Source organism: Nuphar pumila, chromosome 15 (assembly GCF_984573655.1).
Source record: "Nuphar pumila chromosome 15, dmNupPumi1.hap1.1, whole genome shotgun sequence".
NCBI lineage: Eukaryota > Viridiplantae > Streptophyta > Magnoliopsida > Nymphaeales > Nymphaeaceae > Nuphar > Nuphar pumila.
The window spans coordinates 31,663,487-31,688,658 of NC_143263.1; the positions used below are offsets into that span (position 1 = coordinate 31,663,487).

The following is a 25,172-nucleotide window of genomic DNA, read 5'->3' on the forward strand; positions in this document are numbered from 1 at the left end:
ATGTGTGTATGTGTGTGTGTGGCTGTGGTTGTGTGGCTCATCCAATGTTTTTTGCTTCAAAAGCTATATATTTCAAAAATTTATTTTGAAGCGAACTAAACAGAGTTTATACTATTTTCTTTGCAGGAGTTGTGTGTGTGTGGCTGTGGCTGTGTGGCTCATTCAATGTTTTTTGCTTCAAAAGCTATATATTTCAAAAATTTATTTTGAAGCGAATTAAACAGAGTTTATATACTATTTTCTTTGCAGGAGCTCAGTCTTTAGGACTGCAAGAAAGGTTTCTGTCAAGTTATGTTGGAAATCTTGCTCGCAGAGTTCATGATTCAGATGGGGCAAATGAGGTGGCATTGCTTAAAGAACTTTACCGTACTGATGCAGAAGGAGTGATCAGATTATTTGAGAGTCAGCCTACTCTTCATTTTAATCAGTTAGCTCTTGCTGAGTATGTGAAAGCATTAGTTAAGGTTGATAGGTTGGACGAAAGTGCACTGCTGAAGACATTGCAGAGAGGTGTGTACTGAAATGATGGGCTTAACTAGTTTGCTGTTTGCAGTTACCTCTGATGTTATTTATTATTTCCGCTTTTAATTCTTTATTAGCAGGTTGTTGCTTTCATTTTTTTGTTTAGTTGAAAATATTTTGAGTACATGGTGGACATTATTAGCATTCAGTGTGAAATATGAGGGCTATGCTTATGTGGCTAAGGTATCATTGCATGGTAGATCATGAGACATTGCACCCATTGATGTAATAATGTAAATTTGCATACAGGGATGAAATGTACAGAAGTATGAAAACATAAGATCACCACATAAGATTTTTGCAGTTGAAGGAATTTCTATGAAAGCAATAGTTTTGGAATAGGGAGTGCATTGTAAGCTATGCCAAACATACTACTTTATCGTGTTTGATTTATTTTATGTTTGTGTTCGAGTCAGCAATTGTATGAGTGGCGCAGTCCCTTTTGCAAAGAGGTCATCATGTTACTATCATATTTTTCTTACCTATTTCTTACTCCTTAGGCGGTCATGATGGCAGCATGGTGGTGGATTGGTATTACCATACCAAAGGGATTTCTGAAGTCAAATTTTGTTCTCTGGGCTCATTATTTAGTGGTGTTTTGACATCAAGGAGCATATTTGAGGCTAGTAGGTGTCTAGGTCTCAGAGGCTCAGCATGGAGAGTTCTGTAGGCCATCTCTCTCTCTCTCTCTCTCTCTCTCTCTGGTTGAAGTGCTTGCATGAATTGTGTTATTTGCTTTCATCTTTGCTAATGGAAAATTTCTTCATTCCGCTAAAAATGAACAAACCTTCTTTCTTATAAGAAACAATGTCATGGAGAGGTTTAAGTCATGTCTCTATCCTTCTATCAAGTGACATGGTTCAACTAATGCTGTTTGTAATCCTTTCATGTTTTGTTCATTCAGGTCAATTAACTTCCTAGTGGCAAATATTAAACTTGTCCAACATCTGTGGAGATGGATTGGGGACAACATTACACATCCTATTTGTGACTTTTATGGTTTCATTTAGTCAAGGAATACTAGTTTAAATCATTGTTTAAAACCCAGTGACTCGTCACTCGGATTGTCATGGATCGACTCATGACCCGGCAGGGTCATGATAACTTTATAATTTTATATAAAATATGTAAAGATATGTATATAGTATGTATATTTCATAGTATATTGCTAATATATTATATATAGTATGCATTATATTGATATTTTTATAATATGTTTAATGTATAATTGTATTAATATATGTATAACCATCTTTATAAATATATATAAAATAGTCATATGACTGGGCCGAGTTCTGTGAATTCCTGGGTCATTCACTGGGTTGACCCAGTAAGGGAGCGAGTTGGGCCGAGTCACTGGGTTGACTCTGGGTTTTTAAACACTGGTTTAATTTTGTCAGTTGTATACTTATGGACAGGATGCAGTCTCATACTCCTTGGTTAGGACTGACATCTTGATCATCAGCCTTGAAAACTTACGGTCCATGTTTGTGGAATGTGGTTCCATAAAAAAGTGATAAATGATAACCATCAGATTTTGATGCAACATATTGCAAGCTTGCAAAATAGACTTGGTGCTCATGTACTCATTGTTCTCATTTATAATATACTAATCTACACGACATAAACTTAGGATATGACCATCATCTTGAATGAGGAAATCCCAGAGTTGCCAGTCGAGGAAGCGGGAGCGGGAAGCGATTCGGGAAGCGGAAGTGGGAAGTGAGATACTTCTAAAATTTTAGGAAGCGGGAAGCGCGGGACGACTTAGAAGCAAACCGAGAATCATCTTTGAAGTGAGAAGGAAAGCAAACCAGAAGTGACCTATGAAGCGAACTAGGATTTGAAGGGGGAGCGAAAAATGAAGCGACCTAGGATTCGAGTGGGAAGCAAAAGGGAAACAAATATGAATTGAAAGGGAAGCAAAAATGTAATTATATATTTTTTAATTTACCAAAATATAATATATAACTCAGAAACAGTCAACCAAAAATATAAGTTATATAACTCAGAAATAGTCAACCAGAAATATAAATTATACAACTCAGAAACAGATAACCAAAAAATATAACTCAGAAACAGTCAAAGATATTATATATGAATTACACACATACAGAAATATATATAAAAATGAAACACACAAACACAAAATATATAATATACATATTATAATAACTGAAATACAGAATATATAAAATACTGAAACACAAGATTATCAGTTATATCTATCTATCTATCTATATATATATATATATATATATATATAACTGAAAAACATAAACTATAGCAAAAACATGAAGACCGAGAGAGAGAAACAAGAATAAGAAGAAGAAAACAGAAGAAGGAAAAACAAGAAGAAAAAGAAAAAAAGGAAAGAAGAAGAAGGAAAAAACAGGAAGAAGAAGAAAAAAAGGAAGAAAAAAACAGAAAAAGAAGAAAAAAAGAAAAAGGAAAAAAAGCTATTTCTATTTTTTTTTGTAAAATTTACATTTTAAAGGCTAAAACTGGAACCTTGCTTCCCATTTAGGGGCCCACACATTTCGAAAGTGCTGCGTTTCGCACTTTCGAAGTGCGTTTCTGGGAAGCATGCTTCCCCACTCCTATAGGCACTTCCGGTAACCCTGGGCAATCCTGTCTTCTTGCAGTTGACTTTATGGGCTGTATTCTTCTGTTTTCCTATCAAATGCTGAATTTCTGAGTAGCTCATTTTTTATGCTTCCACTTACCATCTACTTCCAAGTCATTCTTCTTCTCCTAGCACCTTCCAACTTTTATCAGCTCATGCATCATGCTAGTGTTGTTTTTGGCTTCTTCTGCATCCCAAACCCTTTTGTGATACACCATCTTATCTTTTATTAGTGAGGCCGTTAACTATAATTTACTCATTCATGATTGTCAATCATTCTTATGTTATATGTGTACCTCACTTGCACATCTTGTCCACAAATACTCAATTGTCTTGCCAATTGATATTATAGTGTCTTCTGTCTTAAGTAACTATAATATCTTCATCTTTCATCGTTCTCTAAATTTAACGTATTTTTATTAAACCTGTTATATATAAGGTTTATTTATTTATCTTTTTCCTCTATATCATCCTTGATGTTTTTAATAAGTCCCATAGTGTTCATGGGGTTGAATGAGAAAGCTGAATGGTAAAGTTGCACTATCATAACTGAGGGTTCTCAGTTCGAATTCCATAGGGGTTTATACCCAACTTGCATATAAAAGAAAGTACCATAGTGTCACTAAGAACATACTCCATGGGACTGTCGTGTATTGCTAAGTTGCTAACTCACTTACTGTACTAAATTACTAATAAAAACAAGTGTAGGCTTAAGCCATATCTATGATGTGCCAATCTGACTAGGAATCAACTCTTTTGCAGATATTTATAATACTAGTGTTTGCCTTCTCGTACATCACCAGCGTGTCATTTATGGGAAGTAAGTTAAGGGCAACATGGTTTTTGTCCTCCATACAATCACTATAGAATTGCCGCCTGAGCTCTTTGGCTATATATATCCAGAAATCTTAATATGCTTCTTAAAAGTTATGGCATGAAAGAACCTCTTAAGAGTTTGCCTGCATCTCACGTGAGATGGAATCACATTTTCCAATTTTCTTGTGTTTGCTTGCATGTGAGAGAAGGGGCAAATGAGAATCATTCTCTTATTACCATGAGGGAATGATTCTTATCTGGAGCCAGGCAAATGTACCCTTAATGAGAGTTAAGGGAAAAGAAAATGTGTGTTAAATGCCTTTTCGACATCAAAATGAGAGACCCCAGTATATCAAAAAGCTGAATGTAATGGCTCAGTTTGTTTCCAAGTCTACTCGAAATCCCCTAGTTACACTGTAATACTGCATGTGTTTGATGGAAGTTAACTCTTGGAATATGAAAAATGTTGGGTTCACTGCCATACTATTAAATGAAGGAACTTTGTAAACTCAGATGGAAAAAGCTGCCTAATTTTGACAAAAAAAATTCTTTTAAAAAGATGTGTTTTTTTTCTGTTGGAAGTTTCTGTGAGCATTTTTGCCTATGTTTTCCTGTAGAAGTGCATGAGTTTCATTGAAATTACTGTAATGTTTTTTCTTATAAATCTTATGCAAAAAGACGTATGGTCTGATCTAGGGCTGTCAATGTATAGGGGCTTAAGCTGGATTGAGCTCTGTCTGGACCCTTATCTGACTCAGGTGGCTGTACTGAGTCTCAGTCTGGGGACCAAATGGGCCTCATTAAGTAGGACCAGGTCCTGGTTGAGATGGTTAGAACCTGAGCCAGGTTTAATCAGGTAATCTCCAGTTGTTTTGGGAAATATTTATATTTTGAAATTCTGGGTCTTAATCAGATATCAGGTTGGATGGCATTTGGTTTATAAACAATCAAACCAGGTCCAGTTGTTAATTCTATCTTACACATAAGACCCAACTAACTTAATGGACCTGCTTTGGTAGGTCAAAGTTCAATTACTGTTGCGATGTTATGGTTCAGGTTCTTACAAGCCCTAATGTGGTCTGTTTGATGAGAATCTGCTGAGATTCTTTATTTTAAGAACTATATCAATGTTGTCAGCATCGTCTCGGGCCATGAATTGTTTTTCAAACTATTCAGGGATTCAGGTGAATCGAGCGATACCGATTCAGGACTGAATTGTTTTGAATTGCCCAACTTTTAACCACAGAAAGGCACGTGTCAAAATAATATTAAAAAAATATTTTGACCATTTCTCAGTTTTTTTTAAATTAGCCTATTCAGGCCAATTGCATATCACTTTTCTGTCGATACGATACGTATTGGGTGATTCAGCCCGATATGCCGATACTGACATGGAACTATATTGTTTCCTTCCAAACTCTTTGTATGATTTGTGTATGTATGTTTTAGTTTTGTTTTCACAACAAAGACTGATTAACTTATAATTGTTAAGACAAGCTTCTAATATATATATATATATATATATATATATATTATGTAAACCAAAATATCCCATCAAGGGTATTTTGGTCATTTCAGTCTTTAATAAAAGTAAGCTGACTGTATAATTATTATTTTTGCATTTTTGCTTTGGTACTTTTGAATGAGACAGCTCCAGCTAGTTGGGCTGCTCCCTATTCCTTTGCTGTTATAAATAGGGCTTCAAGCCTATGTAAATTGCATTGCTTTTCTAAGCATATTGTGGAATACAAAAGCCTTTATTTTTGACTCGTATGTGGGTGGTTGGATCAATCAATTAGTGTTCTTATTGGTTGATTGTGTTATTGTAAGTCCATAAGAGACACTTGTTTTGCTTTTGTTCTTATTTCATTACATGTATCAGAGCTTTGGTGCTCTTGGGTTGTTATTCATTCGGAAACGCCAAGAGGTGGATCGTGAGATTGGTGGAGCATCGGTTCGTGGGAGTATTGCATCAGGAAGCACACTATCAAAGATCTTCTCAACAAAATTCTTGCTACCTTCTTTTCATTCTCTCTCTCTCTCATTATTGTAAAAATGGAGGATGAAAGAGAAGTGATCATCTCCATTCCCGTAAGACTCAATGATACTAACTATGGGATGTGGGCATCCATACTAAAACATAAAATATGGGGAAATGGTCTATGGGGTTTGGTTGATGGGACCAAAAGAGAGCCTAAACTTATACTTGCTAAGATTGAAAATGGAAAAGAAGTAGCTCTTCAAGGAGAAGAGATGTCTAAGGCCGTCACCGAATACGAGAAAAAATGAAAAGAGTTGAGGATGGGTCATTCCAAATTAATTGGATGACTCATTAATAGTGTTAACATCAAAAAATGCTTTAGCTTAGCAAAATTTGACTTTGTTAGTGATGCATGAAAGTAAAAATATGGATAGTCTCAAGGATATTGCTCACATATGCAATGTGTAAAATAAGGTGAGAACAATGACCCAAGGAGAGAGGAGCATTAGGGAATATTACAATGCCCTCTCTATTCTTTGGGATGAATTGGCTCTTCTAAAGCCAAAATAGTATTACCCTCAAGACATAGAACTCCGTAAAAATCAAATAAGAATAGATCATTTCTATCAATTTGTTAATGGTCTTAGACCCGAATTTGAAGTGACCAAATCGACCCTTCTTCATAAAGAAGGTGTATTTATCATAGTTGAAACTCTTAAAGAGTTAACTATGGAGGAAAATAGGTTGAAAAAAACATTTTCTTCAAAAGATGAAGAATTCGTGCTTGCTATGTCAAAACCTGGAAATCACATCAGAAGTTATAAACCTCCTCACTTTGTAAGAAATTATGAGAATGAAAGAAATTTCAATGACTATGGAAGAAGTCAAAATGATAAAAGAGGTGATCCTGGCAAAATAATATATTACCATTGCTATGAGCTGGGACACATCAAGCCTTTTTGCCCCAAAAGAAGGAAAGAAGATCAAAGAAATGATAAGAAGGTGGCTTCGGTGAGACCATCTTTTGAAAGAAATGGTGTAGACGACTCCAAATGCATCAACTCATTATTCTTGACACAACTCATGGAGGCACTACAACCAATGTTAAAAAATTATCTCGGGTGTGGCCATATCCACAAGTGGTGACCTCGGTAAGACTTTTTGGATTCTTGATTCTGGTACTTCTTTCCATATGACCCCAAATGAGTCCATATTATCCGAATGTCATACTAACCCAAATGATTCTTATGTTTCAACCGCCGATGAAACTTCTTTAAAAATTAAAAGTTTTGAAGCTTTTTAAAAACAATAAACTTTTTTTATACCAAATATTAGAGTAGCACCAAAATTGAATTTAAACTTCTTATCGGTTTTTCAAATTGCAGATCATGGATGTAAAATTTTGTTTTCATCTAATGATTGTTTGATACAGGATCTCCAGTTCGATAAGCCGATTGGGCGAGACCATAGAAGAGGAGATCTCTATGTTATGGACAATCTTGAATTATCAAAACATACTTTTTGTAATTTTGTGAAAAAAAAAAATATAAAAAATTAGCGCAAAAGACTAGGACATCCTAATGTACAAGTTATAAAGAAAGGGATTTTGTTTGTGAAGATTGCATCCTTGGTAAAATGAAATCCTTACCCTTTGGGCCCAGTCATCTTATATCTAAAAATCCATTTGAGTTGGTACATTCGGATGTATGGGGACCGACTCCGGTTATATCCAAAGGAGGAGTATCTTATTATGTTGTGTTTGTGGATGATTATAGTAGACACTCTTGGGTATATTTTCTTAAAACACAAATCCGAAGTATTTGATTGTTTCAAAAGATTTCATTGCTATACAAAGACTCAATTTAAAACCAATATTAAAATCTTTAGAACCGATTCCGGAGGAGAATTTGTGTCAAGGGAGTTAAAAAATTATCTTGACTTATATGAGATTATTCATAAAAAATATATCCTTATACTCCTCAATAAAATGGACTAGACGAAAGGAAGCATAGACATATTGTTGAGATTATTAAAACATTTTTTCTACCAAGAAATGTTCCAAAAATGTTTTGGGCCGAATCTGCTCTTACGGTGGTTTATTTGATAAATAGGATACTTTCAAAAACCATTGAAAATATTTTTCCTATTGAAAAATTATTTAAAACATCTCCTGATTATAAAAGGTTGAGAGTCTTTGGTTGTAAATGCTTTGTTCTTACTAACAAAAACGACAAACTTTCTCCAAAAGCAATTCCTTGCGTTTTTCTAGGCTATGCCAAAAATCAAAAGAGACAACAACAACAACAACAACAACAACAACAACTACGCCTTCATCCCAAAACCATTGGGGTCAGCGATATGAACCAAAAAAGAAATTCATTTGGGGTCTTCCACATGAATCCTTTTCCTCCAATCATTTCTATCCAATGCCATGTCCTCGGTGAGGTTCAAAGCATTCATATCTTTTCCTATCATCTCCATCCAAGTCTTCCTAGGCCTACCCCGACCTCTTTTAACTAATATATTTTCCCATTTCTCCAACCTTCTAACTGGAGCATCATTAGGCCTTCGCCGAATATGTCCAAACCACCGTAAACGATTCTCTCGCATCTTATTTTCAATGGGTGCAACACCTACCTTCTTACGTATCTCCTCGTTCCGAATCTTATCTTTTATTGTATTTCCACACATCCATCTAAGCATCCGCATCTCAGCTACACTCATTTTTTGAATATGATGTCTCTTGGCAGCCCAACATTCCGAACCATATAGTAAAGCGGGTCTAATAGTCGTCCTATAAAACTTTCCCTTCAACCGCAATGGCATTCTACGATCGCACAGCACTCCAGTTGCACTTTTCCATTTCATCCACCCAACCTTTATCCTATGATTTACATCCCCATCAATTTCTCCATACTTTTGAATGATGGATCCCAAATATTTGAAATAATCATTCACCGGTATTTCTTGCTCACCGAGCTTCACTACACTCCCATCACTACTTCGTTGCTTACTAAACCGACATTCCATATATTCCGTCTTACTCTTACTCAACTTAAAACCTCTAGCTTCCAATGTCTGTCTCCATAATTCTAACTTAGCATTAACCCCAGCTCTAGACTCATCAATCAAAACAATATCATCAGCAAACAACATACACCACGGTACATTTTCTTGAATTGATCTCGTAAGCTCATCCATCACTATCGCAAATAGGAAAGGGCTTAAAGCAGATCCTTGATGTAACCCAACCGTTATCGGAAAATTGGTTGTCACCCCTCCATAAGTGCGGACATTGGTTACTACTCCTTTATACATATCTTTAATTATACTAATGTACTTGAGAGAAACACCTTTCTTCATCATTGTCCACCAAAGAACGTCCCTAGGTACTCTATCGTATGCCTTTTCTAAATCAATAAAAACCATATGCAAATCTTTGTTCCTCTCTCTATATCTTTCAATAAGTTGTCTAAGAAGATATATAGCTTCCATAGTTGATCTTCCAGGCATAAAACCAAACTGATTCTCCGATATCATGACTGTTGAGAATAGGTGGTTTTTAGGTTAAGTTGTTCCTTATTAGAGGTTTTCTGAAATACTTTTTTCATAAGGTCTTAGTTGTAATTTCTTTGTTTTGCCTCTCTCTATTTAATATAGAGAGAAGCCCTAATGAGGATTAAGTTTTCTGTTTTCTTTGCACAGCCGTCTCTCTCTCTCTCTCTCCCTCTCTCTCTCTCTCTCAGGTTCGGTTCATCTTCTACATGGTATCAAAGCCACAGCCGATCGTGGGAACGTGATCGACTGTGAAGTGGGAGCGTGATCGAGATATCGACTGTGATGTGGGTGTGATCGTGCTCTACCAAATCTCAGTCGATTCATGGAGGCTTTCATGATCATGATCAAACTTCGATCACGCTGAGTAATGATCTAATCAGGTCAGCACTTTAAATATTTTTTTTTGGCATTCTGCTGGTCGTGGATGCCTGCTGTGGGTGTCGTATCATCTGCTGTGGGTGTCGTATCATCTGCTGGGTGTGGATGCCTGCTGTGGGGGTCGTATCTCCTCGTGCTCGTCGTGGATGCCTGCTGTGGGTGTCGTATCTCCTTGTTTTCTTTTGTTTTCTCTCCTCGTGAATACCTACGCTGTTGGGAGTTTGCTGCGACCTGGTGGTGCCGAGTCTTCCTGCTGCTATGACGAGTTGTGTGTTGGTTCATAAGGTGTCGAAGGATATTCCTGATGGGTGGAAATAACAGAATTTTTTTTCTGTTGTCGTGAGTGCTGAATTCTCGTCGAGGTGTGTTCCTGCTGTTTGGGAGCAACATAATTTATTTTTTTTGTCGCCGTAAGTGTTGAGTTCTTGCAGAAGCTGATTTTGTGTGATATTTACTGGATGTCATGTCGTATATGTTGGAGAACAGCAAGTTTTGGTTAACAGTGTGTCTTGCGACTGCATTTTATCATGTGTGGTGATGTGTTTGGGTGCAGCAAGGATCGGAATTTCTGTGGTAACTACAGCAACTGAATTTTTTTAACTCCCTGTTGTGTCGAGTGTTGAAGTTACTCTTCTGTCATGGAAAATAGCAAATGTGATTTCATGCTGGATTGATCTTTATGTTGTGGAACAGCAGGAGTGGTTTCCTGCTGAGTTGAAAAAAAAATTTTGAACACTTGTTGTTCAAGTGAGTTTTTTTTTTGGTATGGCTGAAATGTCGAAAGGTGATTCCAAAATGGAACATATTGGGGAGTATAAGGCGTTTGCCAACCCCTTATCGTATGGCTCTTCTGTTAGGTTGAATGAAACCAACTATGCCAGGTGGTCCAGAACTTTTATGATGTCGGTATCTGGACATCGTCGAAAACATATTTTGTTGGAAGGCGAACCCATTGAGAAATTGGGAAAATATGTTACTTGGGATGAAGATAATGACATAGTTATGTCATGGATCATGAACAGTGTCGAACCCCATATTGCAGATGGATTGATCTACTATAATACAGCCAAACTAATGTGGGACAATCTTCGTGTTACATACTCACAAGAAACGAACGTGAGTCGTGTCCTACAAGTCGAACAGGAAATATATAACTTGCAACAGGGAGATCAGACCTTGGCCCAGTACTATACCTCTGTCAAAGCTGCGTTTGAAAGACTTAATGCTCACCGGCCTTTGTGTTGCTCGAAGCAAAAGGATCATCAAGAACAAACCATGGTTGCTCGTTTTCTTACAGGTCTCTCTTCAGATTTTTCGGTTGCAAAAGTTCAAATGTTGACTGGTTCAGATGTTCCCACTCTTGCTGACGCTTACAATCGTCTGAGTAGACTTGCGATATCTCTGCCACAATCTCAGCCTGTGACTCAGACATCTGCTCTTGTTGCCCCATCTAGTTATGGTCGTGGAAATATTCAGAATATCAGAGGACGAGGACGTGGACGTGGTATGGGAGGCAGAGGAAAGCTTCAATGTACATTCTGTGGAAAATCTGGTCATTTAGAAGATCGTTGTTGGGATAAGCATGGTCGGCCACTCTCTTTTGCATCAAAGTCATATAATCCTAAAGCTCATGTTACTACTATTGAGGCAACTAATGCACAAGATAATATCACTGCAAATGAAAATAATATCACTCTTAGTCGTGCGGAATATGATGAGTTGATTGCTCTCCGACCTTTGAGTTCCAGTTCTCCTGTAGCTGGTATTGCCTATTCAACCGGGAATCATCTTCATCCGAATGATAGTAAGTGGGTTATTGACTCTGGTGCATCCAGACATTTGTGTGGAAATTCTCGTGTTTTTTCAGATCTAAAGGTCATTAAGGCTCAACTTGGAGTCTCATTAGCCGATGGGAGCTCCTCCCCGGTTGTTGGTCAGGGAAATATTTCTATATCCTCCTCATTACAGTTGAAAAATGCACTTCATGCTCCAAACTTTCCTCAAAGTTTACTTTCTGTTAGTTGCCTTATAAAAGAACAAAATTGTAGAGTAATATTTGATCCAATGGGTTGTCATTTTCAGGATTTGCTGACGGGAAGAAGATTGGTGGAGGCTATGAAGAAAATGAAATTTACTACCTACATCATCCAATGGGTTCTGTTCATGCTGCATTGGACCATTCATTCAGCCCTGTTCAATGGCATCGTCGTCTTGGTCATCCTTCATTGTCAAAGCTTCGGTCGGTCTTTCCTCAGATTCCTTCCACCACATCATTTCAGTGTGAAGCATGTCAGTTGGGCAAGCATCATCGAAGTTCGTTCCCTTTGAGTCAGAGTCAGTCGAGTAATAAAGTTTTTGAACTTCTTCATGCAGATGTATGGGGTCCTAGTAAGATTCCTACTAGGACTCAGTGTCGGTATTATCTTGTTATTGTTGATGATTTCTCTAAGTTATCATGGGTATTTTTAATAAAAGAACGATCTGATGTTCCAAGTCTTATCAAATCCCTAATTCTTGAAATAAAAACTCAGTTTGAATCTAGTGTCAAGATTGTTCGCACTGATAATGCTCTTGAGTTTAAATCAAAAGATCTGTTACAATTTTACCAAGATCATGGCATCCAACCCCAAACTTCATGTGCCTATACATCTCAACAAAATGGGGTGGCTGAGCGAAAACATCGGCACCTCCTTGATGTTGCAAGGACCATTATGATTCAATCCAATGTTCCTGCGTCATACTGGGGTGATGCGATTACCACTGCTTGCTATCTGATCAACCGCATGCCTTCGTCTTCTGTGGGTGATCAAATTCCATTACATATCCTAAAACCTAATGCCCCACTTTTTTCTTTCTCACCAAAAATATTTGGATGTGTCTGTTTTGTTCATAAACTTGGCCCTGACCGTGATAAATTAGCAGCTCAAGCTACAAAATGCATATTTATTGGTTATCCGAAAAATCAGAAGGGCTATCGATGTTATGATCCTATTTCTCGCCGAGAGTATGTCAGTGCAGACGTATCTTTCCTGGAATCCTCTCCATATTACTCTAGTTCCGGTTCTCCGCTGCAGGTTGATCCAGCTGAGTCTTTTCCATTACCTATACCTCCTTTTCCTTTGGAATCTGTGCCCTCCTTACCGAACCAAACTTCATCCTCTTCCAGATTTAATAATCCTCCATTGGTATATGTGCGTAGAGCTCCACTTCCGCAAGAGCCTTCATCTTCTTCTTCTCCTGAGGTAAGTTCTACTGACAATAGTGTTCTTCAGGATGATGATAACAGGCCTATTGCTCTACGAAAAGGGACAAGACAATGCACCTTATATCCCATAGCTCATTTTGTCTCCCATGCCAGAATTGGACATAAGATGAAGTCTTTTATTTCAGCCTTGTCTGCTGAAACCATTCCTCTGAACTATCAGCAGGCAGCACTTGATAATCGCTGGAAGATGACTATGCAAGAAGAAATGAAGGCTTTGGTATCTCAGCATACCTGGGATCTAGTTGATTCCCCAGCAGATGCTGACATTGTTGGTTGTAGATGGGTATATACAATAAAGTACAAATCTGATGGTTCTATTGAAAGGTACAAGGCCAGATTAGTCGCGAAAGGATATACCCAGACATATGGAATTGACTTCTTTGAAACGTTTTCTCCTGTTGCACGGATGGGTACCATCCGTCTTGTTCTCTCAGTAGCTGTTCAGCATGGCTGGAACTTGTGTCAATTAGATGTGAAAAATGCATTTCTTTATGGGGATCTCTCCGAGACCGTTTACATGCAACAACCTCTAGGTTTTGAGGTTGAGGGGGAGTGTCATGAGGTGTGCAAATTGAGAAAGGCGATTTATGGCTTGAAACAAAGTCCTCGTGCATGGTTTCAAAAGTTGTTTGAAGTGATGTCAAGCTTTGGTTTTAACAGATCAGCAGCAGATCATACTCTTTTTATAAAGAAAACTAGCTCTGGCATCGTTGTTATGGTAGTATATGTGGATGACATCATTCTTACAAGAGATGATGTGAAAGCTATTGAAGCCACAAAAGCTCATCTTCACAAACACTTTGTTACAAAAGACCTTGGTTCACTCAGGTATTTTCTGGGCATAGAAGTTGCTAGAAGCCGTGAAGGGATGGTTCTGTCTCAACGGAAGTATGTTCTTGACTTATTAAAGGAAACATGCATGTTGGAAGCTAAACCAGCAAATATTCCCATGGACCATAAAGTTCAGTTGGTTGAAGAAGGGTCAAAACCTGTTGATAGCAAACGCTATCGCTCCCTAGTAGGGAAGTTACTATATGTAACTGTGACCAGACCAGATATTGCTTTAGCAGTAAGCAAAGTTAGCCAGTTCATGGACAAACCAACTGAGGTACACTGGAATGCAGCCATAATGATTCTCAGATATCTAAAATCCTCTCCTGGAAAGGGGTTATTGTTCAAGAAAGGTGGAACTCTGGAGATAGTAGCTTATTCTGATGCTGACTATGCTGGATCTGTAGTAGATAGAAAGTCTACCACAGGATTCTGTGTGTTTCTGGGAGACAACTTGATTTCATGGAGAAGTAAGAAACAAAATGTGGTTTCCAGGTCGAGTGCAGAATCAGAATATCGGGCTATGGCCCAAACAACTGCTGAATTGATATGGGTTCGCACTGTTCTTAATGATCTCCAGGTGAAGGTTTCCTCTCCAATGACCATGATGTGTGATAACAAAGCGGCAACATATATAGCAAACAATCCTGTCTTTCATGAGAGAACAAAGCACATTGAGGTTGATTGTCACTATGTAAGAGATATGATTCAAGCTGGTCATATCACTACAAAATACCTAAAGTCTGAAGACCAAGTTGCAGATATGTTTACAAAGCCTCTTGCTAGGCCTAATTTTTCCAGATGCTGTGACAAGCTGAGCATGATAGATATCTATGCTCCAGCTTGAGGGGGAGTGTTGAGAATAGGTGGTTTTTAGGTTAAGTTGTTCCTTATTAGAGGTTTTCTGAAATACTTTTTTCATAAGGTCTTAGTTGTAATTTCTTTGTTTTGCCTCTCTCTATTTAATATAGAGAGAAGCCCTAATGAGGATTAAGTTTTCTGTTTTCTTTGCACAGCCGTCTCTCTCTCTCTCTCTCCCTCTCTCTCTCTCTCTCAGGTTCGGTTCATCTTCTACAATGACAACCTTCCTCAACCTAGACTCAATCACCCTCTCCCAAAGTTTCATAGTATGACTCATGAGTTTTATACCACGATAGTTTGTGCAATCTTGTATATCACCCTTATTCTTATATAAAGGCACCAAAGTACTCTTCCTCCACTCATTAGGCATCTTATTTGTTCGCCAAATCAAGTTAAAAAGATTTGTCAACCATTCTAAACCTTTCTCTCCCAAGCATTTTCAAGCCTCGATAGGTATACCATCCTGGCCAACTGCCCTTCTTGATTTCATTTTCTTCAAAGCCTCTGCAATTTCTTTCTTTTGAATCTTGCGCATGAAGTCACGATTTATCTCATGAAAAGGAATGGAGATGTCTCCAAGATCTTGAGCATGACTATCATTAAATAGCTTATCAAAATAATCTTTCCATCTCTCCTTAATCTCCTCATCTTTGACTAAAACCCTTTGCGTTTCATCTTTGATACATCTAACCATACCCAAATCCTTCGATTTCCTATCTCTCATCTTAGCAAGCCTATAAATATCATTCTTGCCTTCTTTGGTATCCAACTTGTCATAAACCTCCTTATATACCTTAGCCCTCGCGTTTCGAACAACTTTTTTAGCTTCCTTCTTTGCTATCATATACTTCTCCAAATTCTCATTATCACTACTCTTACTTAGATTTCTATAAGACTCTCTTTTAACCTTAATAGCTACTTTGACATCCTCGTTCCACCATGATGTATCCTTACCTAGTGGTGCACCGCCTTTAGACTCACCCAATACCTCCTTAGCCACTTTTCTCATGCCACCCGCTATCTTATTCCACATTGATTCTGAATCCTCCTCGAGACACCAATCAACTTCCTTAACTACCTGTTCTACAAACATTCCTTATTTAGCTCCTTTCAGTGCCCACCACTTAATTCTAGGATCTATCATATGTCTACCCCTTTTGAGGCATTGTCTAATTCTAAGATCTAAAATTAAGACTCTATGTTGTGTAGCTACACTTTCTCCCGGTATAACCTTACAATCGATGCAACAACCCCTATCTCTCTTTCTAAGTAGGAAAAAATCTATCTGACTCGTATTAACCCCACTTTTAAATGTTACTAGGTGAGACTCCCTCTTCCTAAACCAAGTGTTTGCTAACATCATATCATAGGACAAACAAAAATCTAAAATCCTTTCTCCACTTTCATTTTTTTCTCCTATACCATAGCCTCCATGTATACTCTCAAATCCATCCCTACTAATGCCTACATGTCCATTAAGGTCACCGCCGATGAAAAGCTTTTCTCCATAAGATATCCCATGTACTACTCCATCTAAATCTTCCCAAAATTGATGCTTAATGGAATCATCTAAACCTACTTGAGGTGCATAAACACTAATAATATTAATAATATCCGTACCTAATACTAATTTAGTAAGTAAAATTCTATCACCCTTCCTACGAACCTCAACTACATTATCTATAAACTGACGACTCATAACAATCCCTACTCCATTCCTATTCCTATTTATTCCTGTATACCAAATCTTATATCCCCAAGGTTCTATCACTTTAGCTTTCTCACCTACCCATTTGGTCTCTTGAAGACATAAAATATTAATCTTTCTCCTACACATAACATCTACTAACTCTACCAACTTACCAGTTAAAGACCCTATGTTCCAAGTGGCTAACCTAAAAATCAAAAGAGACAGATGTTATGAAATTAAAAGGAACAAATTATATGTTTCAAGAAATGTTACTTTTCTTGAAAACGAAAATGGATTTAGTAAAGAGAAAATCCAAGAGCATTGTGACTATTTATTTCTCTTCAACCTTATCAATGAAAGATGTGATCACATTCATGATATGCATGAGAGTGACAATGAGGACACTCATGATGCGCATGGGAATGTGAATGATGGTCTTGATAATGTAAACCTATCTCATAATGAAATTCAAACACATACTTGATGGACCGAAGACCATCCACTATGTGCTTTAGAAAGATATTATCAAAATTAAGATATAAATTCCTCTAGTATTAGAAAATCCATGAGAATTTCAAAGTCTCCTAGTAGATTCGTATCCTATGACTCTTTTGAATCTGAATATAGAGTTTGTTTAATGGCTATACACTCATGTATAACCATCATCTTATCATGATGCTAAAACCCATCAAGAATGGATTAAAGCAATGAAGGATGAATTAGAAGCATTAGAAAAGGCGAAAACTTGGGAAATTCAAACATTACTTAAAGGAAGGAAAACTATAAGATGCAAATCAGTCTATAAGATAAAAACTAAAAGTAATGGAACATTAGAAATACATAAAGCTAGGTTGGTAGCTAAAGGATATAGTCTATGCCACATGGGTGCAGGTGCGGGTGCGATACGGGTGCGGCGCGATTTTAAAATTTTTGGACACGGAGACTCGGCTATATATATATATATATATATTTTAAAAGTGCAAAGGTCTGTGACTGTGCACATTCACATTCACAGACTGTGCACAGTCACTATGACTGTGCATATCATAGCCTCTTTTTATATATATTTTTAAATATAAAATATAAAAAATCATTTTTTTAGTTTTTTCACCCTACAAATGGACATTTTTGGACTCAGTCAACGTCGACCGAATCCAAAACAAGGACGGACTCGGCCTCGACTCGTTGACCAAGTCCGACTCGGCGTTGATCGAGTTCGGGCCGTGTCCGAAGCCGCAACCGTGTTGGGGCGTGTTGACTCGGGTGCGGCACCTCCCTAGCCGACTCCGTGTGACTTAGGATATAGTCAAGAATATGAAATAAACTATAATGAGATATTTACTCCAGTAGCTCGAATGACCACTATTAGAATCCTTATTTCTATAGCATCAATTAAAAAATGATCAATCTTTCAAATGGATGTAAAGAAAAAATTCGGTTACGAAAAACATTATATGATTTATAACAAGCTCCCAAGGCTTGGTATGATCGATTTAGTAGTGTCATGACACAACTTCACTTTAAATCTTGTTATACTGACACTGCACTATTTGTTAAGTCTTTTAATGTAGGAATAATGATATTATTTCTCTACGTTGATGATATGATTATCACAAGAGGTGATAAGCAGGAGGTTAGTCATATTAAAGATGTGCTCTAAGCTAACTTTGATATGTCAGATCTTGGTTTTTTACGATATTTTCTTGGAATATAAGTGACTTACTCACCTCATGATTATTTATTATTGTAGACTAAGTATGCTGTAGAGATCATTGAATGGTCAAGATTTTCAGATGAAAAACGAGTTGATACTCCAGAGGTCATCAATGCAAAGATGAAGAAAGATGATTGAGAGCCTCTAAATGATCCAACTCTATATAGAGTCAGACAAATGATTGGAGCTTTGTCTTATCTCTCTATTACTCATCCTGAGGTTTTTTATGTTATTAATTATGTTAGTCAATTTCAGCATACTCCCACTACAGTACACATGAGTGTTGTAATGAGAATTATTAGATATATTAGAAATTCTATTAATTATGAGTTATTTCTTTCATCTTCTTTATCGTTAGAAGTTATTGTATATTCTGATTCTAATTGGGAAGGGAATGTGAATGATAGACGCTCAACCGCTGGTTCTTGTGTTTTTGTAAGAGATTCTTTAATTTCATGGCGATGCAAGAAGCAGCAAAAGGTGTCCCTCTTTTTCACTAAAGAAGAGTACCGTGCCATGGCGGCAACTACGTCTGAATTAGTATGGTTGAAACAATTATTAGAAGATTTGGGAGTCCACTATGTTATGACAACAAGAGCACAATATACATTTCAAGCAATCATATATTTCATGAAAGGACCAAACACATTGAAATGGATTGCCACTACGTCCATGAAAAATTTCTGAAGAAGACCATCACGTTACCTTATGTTCTATATGAGTATCAACTGGTGGATTTCTTTACTAAAATGCTCTCATCACATAGATTTCGCTTCTTACATGGTCTTGGTTGTTACGCCATGCGTTTGAGCAGGGGTGTTAAGACAAGCTTCTAATATATATTTATATGTATATATATAGATAACATATATATGTATATATTAATATATATGTATGTCCATATTATGTAAACCGAAATACACTCGGTCATTTCAGTCTGTAATAGAAGTCAGCCCATTAGGGGCTGACTGTATAATTAATATTTTTCTGTTTTTTTATTTTTTGCCTTTTTGCTTTGGTACTTTTGAATGGGAGTTGGAGCTGCTCCCAACAGTCAACAACTAGTTGGGCTGCTCCCTATTCCTTTGCTGTTATAAATAGGGCTTCAAGCCCATGTAAATTGCATTGGTTTTCTAAGCATATTGTGGAATACAAAAGCCTTTATTTTTTACTCTTGTGTGTGTTCTTATTGGATGATTGTGTTATTGTAAGTCCATAAGAGACTTGTTTTGCTTTTGTTCTTATTTCATTACAATAATGAGTGGTACTTAGCAGGAATTACAAACTCAATAAGGGAACAAGAAAGTATTGCGAGTCTTTCATCCTTTAGGAATGTGGGGAAGTCTGCCAAAGATGGCATTCTTGGAACTGCAAATGCTCCTATTCATATGGTGACATCAGAAGGTGGGCATTTTAAAGATCAGTTGTGGCGAACTTTCCGAACAATTGCATTAGCCTTCCTCCTTATTTCGGGTGTTGGTGCCCTAATTGAAGATCGAGGAATCAGCAAAGGTTTGTTGTTTCGGCTTATAAATAGCTGCTGCTTCATTTGCTATTATTAATTGAATAAAGCATTCAAAGCATCTTTTCTGGTTTTAATAGGCCTTGGGCTAAATGAAGAGGTGCAGCCAAGCATGGAATCTAACACAAAATTTAATGATGTGAAGGGTGTTGATGAGGCGAAAGCTGAATTGGAGGAAATTGTTCATTACCTTCGAGATCCCAAGGCAATGGAAATGATCTCTTTTCTTTTTATCATTATCTTGATTATTATCTTTATATAGCATTCACTTCTGCTGTTTCTTATCAAATAATGTTCTTGCATTTGAAATTAATCTTAATCCTTCTGTTTGCATCAGATGATTATGGTGAGAATTGTTGAGATTGGCTAAAGTTTTGGGGTTTGTAAACCCAGACTTTATAAGTGTGGGTATGGTGGTATGTTTATACACACATGTATATATGTATATATTAATTAGTGTTCCTAAAAAGGCAGATTGACGTGCCCCAGGTTAAAATGGCTAAATGTTCTTGTTAAAGTAACGATAAAAGAGAGGGAAAAGAAACAAAGGTTACAAGAGGTTCAAGGTTGCGAGGGAAACGAATGTTCTTTCTAATACATGATATTGTGAGAAAGTTCACTCTTACACAAAAAGGGTTGACCCCTTTAGAGTACAGCAAAAAGAAATAAAAATGTCTAATATACCCCTTCTTAATAGGGTAGGTACATAAGGACCTAATAAAGTTATATTACACATAACTATGCTACATTATATTACAGACTTTCAATACTCCCCTTCAAACTTGGAAGTGAATCATTTCGAGTTTGAAAAGGAAAGAACGAGTTTGGAAAGGAAAGAACTGAAATGCAAAGGAAAAAGACTTTTTGTAAATACATATGCAATCTTATTCTTTGAGCTCACATGCTCCAATGCTATAATTCCATCTTCATAAGCCCTTCTTGTATAACGGCAGTCTATTTCAATGTGTTTGGTGTGTTCGTGAAACTTTGGATTCTTGGCAATGTGAATAGCACGATATATATATATATATATATATATATATATATATATATATATATATATATATATATATATATATATATATACACACACACACTCATGTAAACAGAAATACCCAGCAGGGGTATTTCAGTCTTTTCACTGTAATAGGCATCAGCCCACTAGGGGCTGACCACCTTTTTTATTTCAGCTTTTTTATTTCTTTTTATTTTCTGTATTGTTTCTCATTTTTTGGATTGATGGGGCAGCTCCAACTAGCTGTTGGAGTTGCTCCCTTGTGACTCTTTGTATTATAAATAGGCCTTTGTATTATTTACTCTTTTAAGACCTTTCCTATGCAATAACAAGAATATTTTGACCCTTGTGAGGGTGGTGTGGCTTATTCAATCAAGTGTTATTCTTGATTGAAGTGTGTTCTTGCAAGTCCATAAGTGACGTCTTTTGAATTTAATCCATTTCATTGTATGGCATTAGCTTTGATGCTCTTGAAGTATTATTCCAATAGTATCAAGAGGAGGATCGTGATAGTATCAAGAGGAGGATCGTGAGCTTGGTGAAACAACGAATCGTGAATCGTTGCATTGGGAAGCGCACTATCTCTCAAAAAAATCTTGTATTATCTTTCTTTCTCTCTCTCTTTTCCTTATTGTAAAGAAATGGAGAATGAAAGGGAAGTAATCGTCTCCATTCTCGTACGACTCAATGATAAAAACTATGTGATGTGTGCATCCATAGTGAAGCACAAAATATGGAAAAAGGGTCTATAGGGTTTGGCTGATGGTACCCAAAGAGAGCCTAAACTCATTCTTACCAAAATTGAGAATGGAAAGAAAGTTGCTCTTCAAGTAGAAGAAATGTCTAAAGCCATCTCTGATTATGAAAAGAAATGGAAAGAGTGGAGGATGGGTCATTCCAAGATAATTGGATGACTCATCATTAGTGTAGACATTCACAAGTGCTCTAGCTTACCGAAATTTGATTTCGCTAGTGATGCATGGAAATATCTTAAAAACATGTATAGTCTTAAAGATATTGCTCATATATACAATATGCAAAATAAGGTGAGAACTATGACCCAAGGAGAGAGGAGCATTAGGGAATATTACAATGCTCTCTCTCTTCTTTGGGATGACTTGACTCTTCTAGAGTTAAAATGACATTGCCCCCAAGATATAAAACTTCGTGCAAAACAAATTAAAACAGATCATTTCTACTAATTCGTTAACGGGCTTAGACCTAAATTTGAAGGAACTAATTCGGCTCTCCTTAATAGAGGAGGTGTACCAATCATAGCAGAAACTCTTTAGAAGTTAACTATGAAAGAAAATAGATTGAAGAAACCATCTGCCTCAAAAGATGAAGAATTCGTGCTTGTTATGTCAAAGCCCGTTAATCACACTAGGAATTTTAAACCTCTTCACTTTATGAAAAATGAGAATGGAAGAAACTCAAATAACTATGAAAGAAGCGACAAAAGAAGTGATCATGAATATAAAAAGGGTGGCAAAATCATATGTTATCATTGTTATGAATCGGGACACATCAAACCATTTTTTTCCAAAAGAAAGAAAGAAGATCATAGAGATGATAAAAGGGTTGCTTCAGTGGAAACATCCTTTGAAAAGAATGATGTAGACGACTTCAAATGCATCGGCTCACTATCTTTGGCTCAACTAATGGAGGCACTACAACCAATGTTCAAAACTCAAGCTTCTTCTTTCTCGGGAGCGGCCGTATCCACATATGGTGACCCTGGTAAGACTTCTTTGATCCTTGACTCCGGTGCCTCTTTTCATATGACTCCAAATGAGTCTATATTATCCGAATGTCGAACATCTTTAAAAATCAAAAGTTTTTGGGTTTTTCAAAAACAACCAATCTCATATCAAATATTAGAGTAGTACTAAAATTAAATTTAAATCTTTTAACTGTATCTCAAATTACGGATCATGGATGCAAAATCTTGTTTTCATCTAATGATTGTTTAATACATGATCTCTAGTCTGGGAAGCCGATTGGGCGAGACCATAGAAGAGGAGATCTCTATGTAATGGACAATCTTGAGTTATCAAAACATACTTTTTGTAATTTTATGGAAAATAAAGATATAGAAAATTGGCACAAAAGACTAGGACATTCTAGTGTGTTCAAATTACACTTGTTTCCATTTCTTACAAGTTATAAAGAAAGAGATTTTGTTTGTAAAGATTGCATTCTTGGTAAAATGATGTCTTTACCCTTTGGGCCAAGATATTTTTTATCTAAAAATCCATTTAAATTAGTGCATTCGGTGTGTGGGGACCGGCTCCAGTTGTATCCAAAGGTGGTGTATCTTATTATGTTGTATTTGTGGATGACTATAGTAGATACTTTTGGATATTTTTTCTTAAACAAAAATCAGAAATATTTGATTGTTTTAAAAGATTTCATTGTTATACAAAGACTCAATTTAAAACCAATATTCAAATTTTTAGAACCGATTTCGGGGGAGAATTTGTGTCAAAAGAGTTCAAAAATTACTCTACATGGGATTATTCATAAAAAATCGTGTCCATACACTCCTTAACAAAATGCACTAGCCAAAAGGAAGTATAAACATATTATTGAGACCATTAGAACACTTCTTGTGTCAAAAAATGTTCCAAAAGGTTTTTGGGACGAAGTCGCCCTTACGACAGTTTATTTGATAAACAGAATGCCTTCCAAAAGCATTGAAAATATTTCTCTTATTGAAAAACTACTTAAAAAACAACTTCCGATTATAAAAAGTTAAGTCTTTTGATGTAAATGTTTTGTCCTTACCAATAAGAATGATAAACTTTCCCCCAAAGCAATCCCTTGTGTTTTTTTAGACTATGCTTAAAATCATAAGGGATATAGATGTTATGACATTGAAAAAAATAAATTATATGTTTCATGAAATGTTGGCTTTCTTGAAAACGAAAATAGTTTTAGGAAGGAAAAAATCCAAGAGAATTGTGATTATTCATTTCTTTTTAACTTTGTCAATGAATGAAAGGTGTGAAAACATTCATGATGTGCATGAGAGTGAAAATAAAGACACTCATTATGCAAATGGGAATGTAAATGAGGGTCTTAATAATATAGACCTATCTCATAGTAACCTACAAACCTATACTCGACTCACCGAAGACCATCCACCATGTGTTTTAGAAAGATATTCCCAAAATCAAGATATAGATTCTTCGAGTATTAGAAAATCCGTAAGAATTTCAAAAGCCCCTAGTAAATTTGTATCCTATGATTCTTTTGAACCAAGGTATAGATCATGTCTAATGGCCTTACACTCATATACAAAACCAACATCTTACCATGAGGCTAAAAATCATCAAGAATGGATTAAGGTGATGAATGATGAATTAGAAGCCTTAGAAAAGGCAAAAACTTGGAAAATCCAAACATTACCTAAAGGAAAGAAAACTATAGGATCTAGATGGGTCTACAAGATAAAAACTAAATGGGATGGGACATTAGAAAGATATAAAGCTAGGCTAGTAGCCAAGGGATACAGTCAAGAATATGAAATAGACTATGATGAGACGTTTGTTCCAATTGCTCAAATGACCACTGTTCGAACTCTTATTTCTACAACATCAATGAAAAAATGGCCTATCTTTCAAATGGACGTAAAAAATACTTTTTTGAATGGTAATCTAGATAAGGAAGTTTACATGGATCCTCCACCAAGTTTAAATTTATCATATGGGAAAATCCTTCGATTATGAAAAGCCTTGTATGGTTTAAAACAAGCTCTCAAAGCTTGCTTTGATAGGTTCAGTAGTGTGATGACACAACTTCATTTTAAATCTTGTTATATTGATACTGTGTTATTTGTTAAGTCTTGCAATGCAGGAATGATAATATTACTGCTTTACGTAGATGATATGATAATCAAGGAGGTGACAAACAGATAATTAATCATATCAAAGATGTGCTTAAAGACAACTTTGACATGACAGATCTTGGTTTTTTACGATACTTTCTTGGAATAGAAGTGACTTACTCACCTCGTGGTTATTTTTTATCGCAGACTAAGTATGCAGCAGAAATTATAAAACGTTCAAGACTCTAAGATGAAAAACGAGTTGATACTTCAGAGGTCATAAATACAAAAATGAAGAAAGATGATGGAAAACCTCTGAAGGATCCAATTCCATACATACAAATGATTGGAGCTTTGTCTTATCTCTCCATTAATCGTCCTTATATTTCTCATGCTATTCACTATGTTAGTCAATTTCAGCATAATCCTACTACAGTACATATGAGTGCTGATATGAGAATTAGTAGATATATTAAGAATTCTATCAATTATGGATTATTTTTATCATCCTCTTCCTCGTTAGAAGTCATTGTATATTCTGATTCTTGCTGGGGAGGGAATGTG

General features: G+C 36.4%; 1 protein-coding gene across 1 annotated transcript in view; it reads left to right on the top strand.

Annotated features, from left to right (window-relative positions):
* LOC149815020 (ATP-dependent zinc metalloprotease FTSH 5, mitochondrial-like) overlaps nucleotides 1-25,172 on the top strand; it is a 60,067-nt gene that overhangs the window by 16,103 nt on the left and 18,792 nt on the right. Inside the window, exons 3-5 of the mRNA XM_089990331.1 lie at nucleotides 250-510; nucleotides 19,518-19,754; nucleotides 19,845-19,969. Coding sequence (XP_089846457.1) covers nucleotides 250-510; nucleotides 19,518-19,754; nucleotides 19,845-19,969 — 623 coding nt within the window. The remainder of the gene's footprint in view (nucleotides 1-249; nucleotides 511-19,517; nucleotides 19,755-19,844; nucleotides 19,970-25,172) is intronic.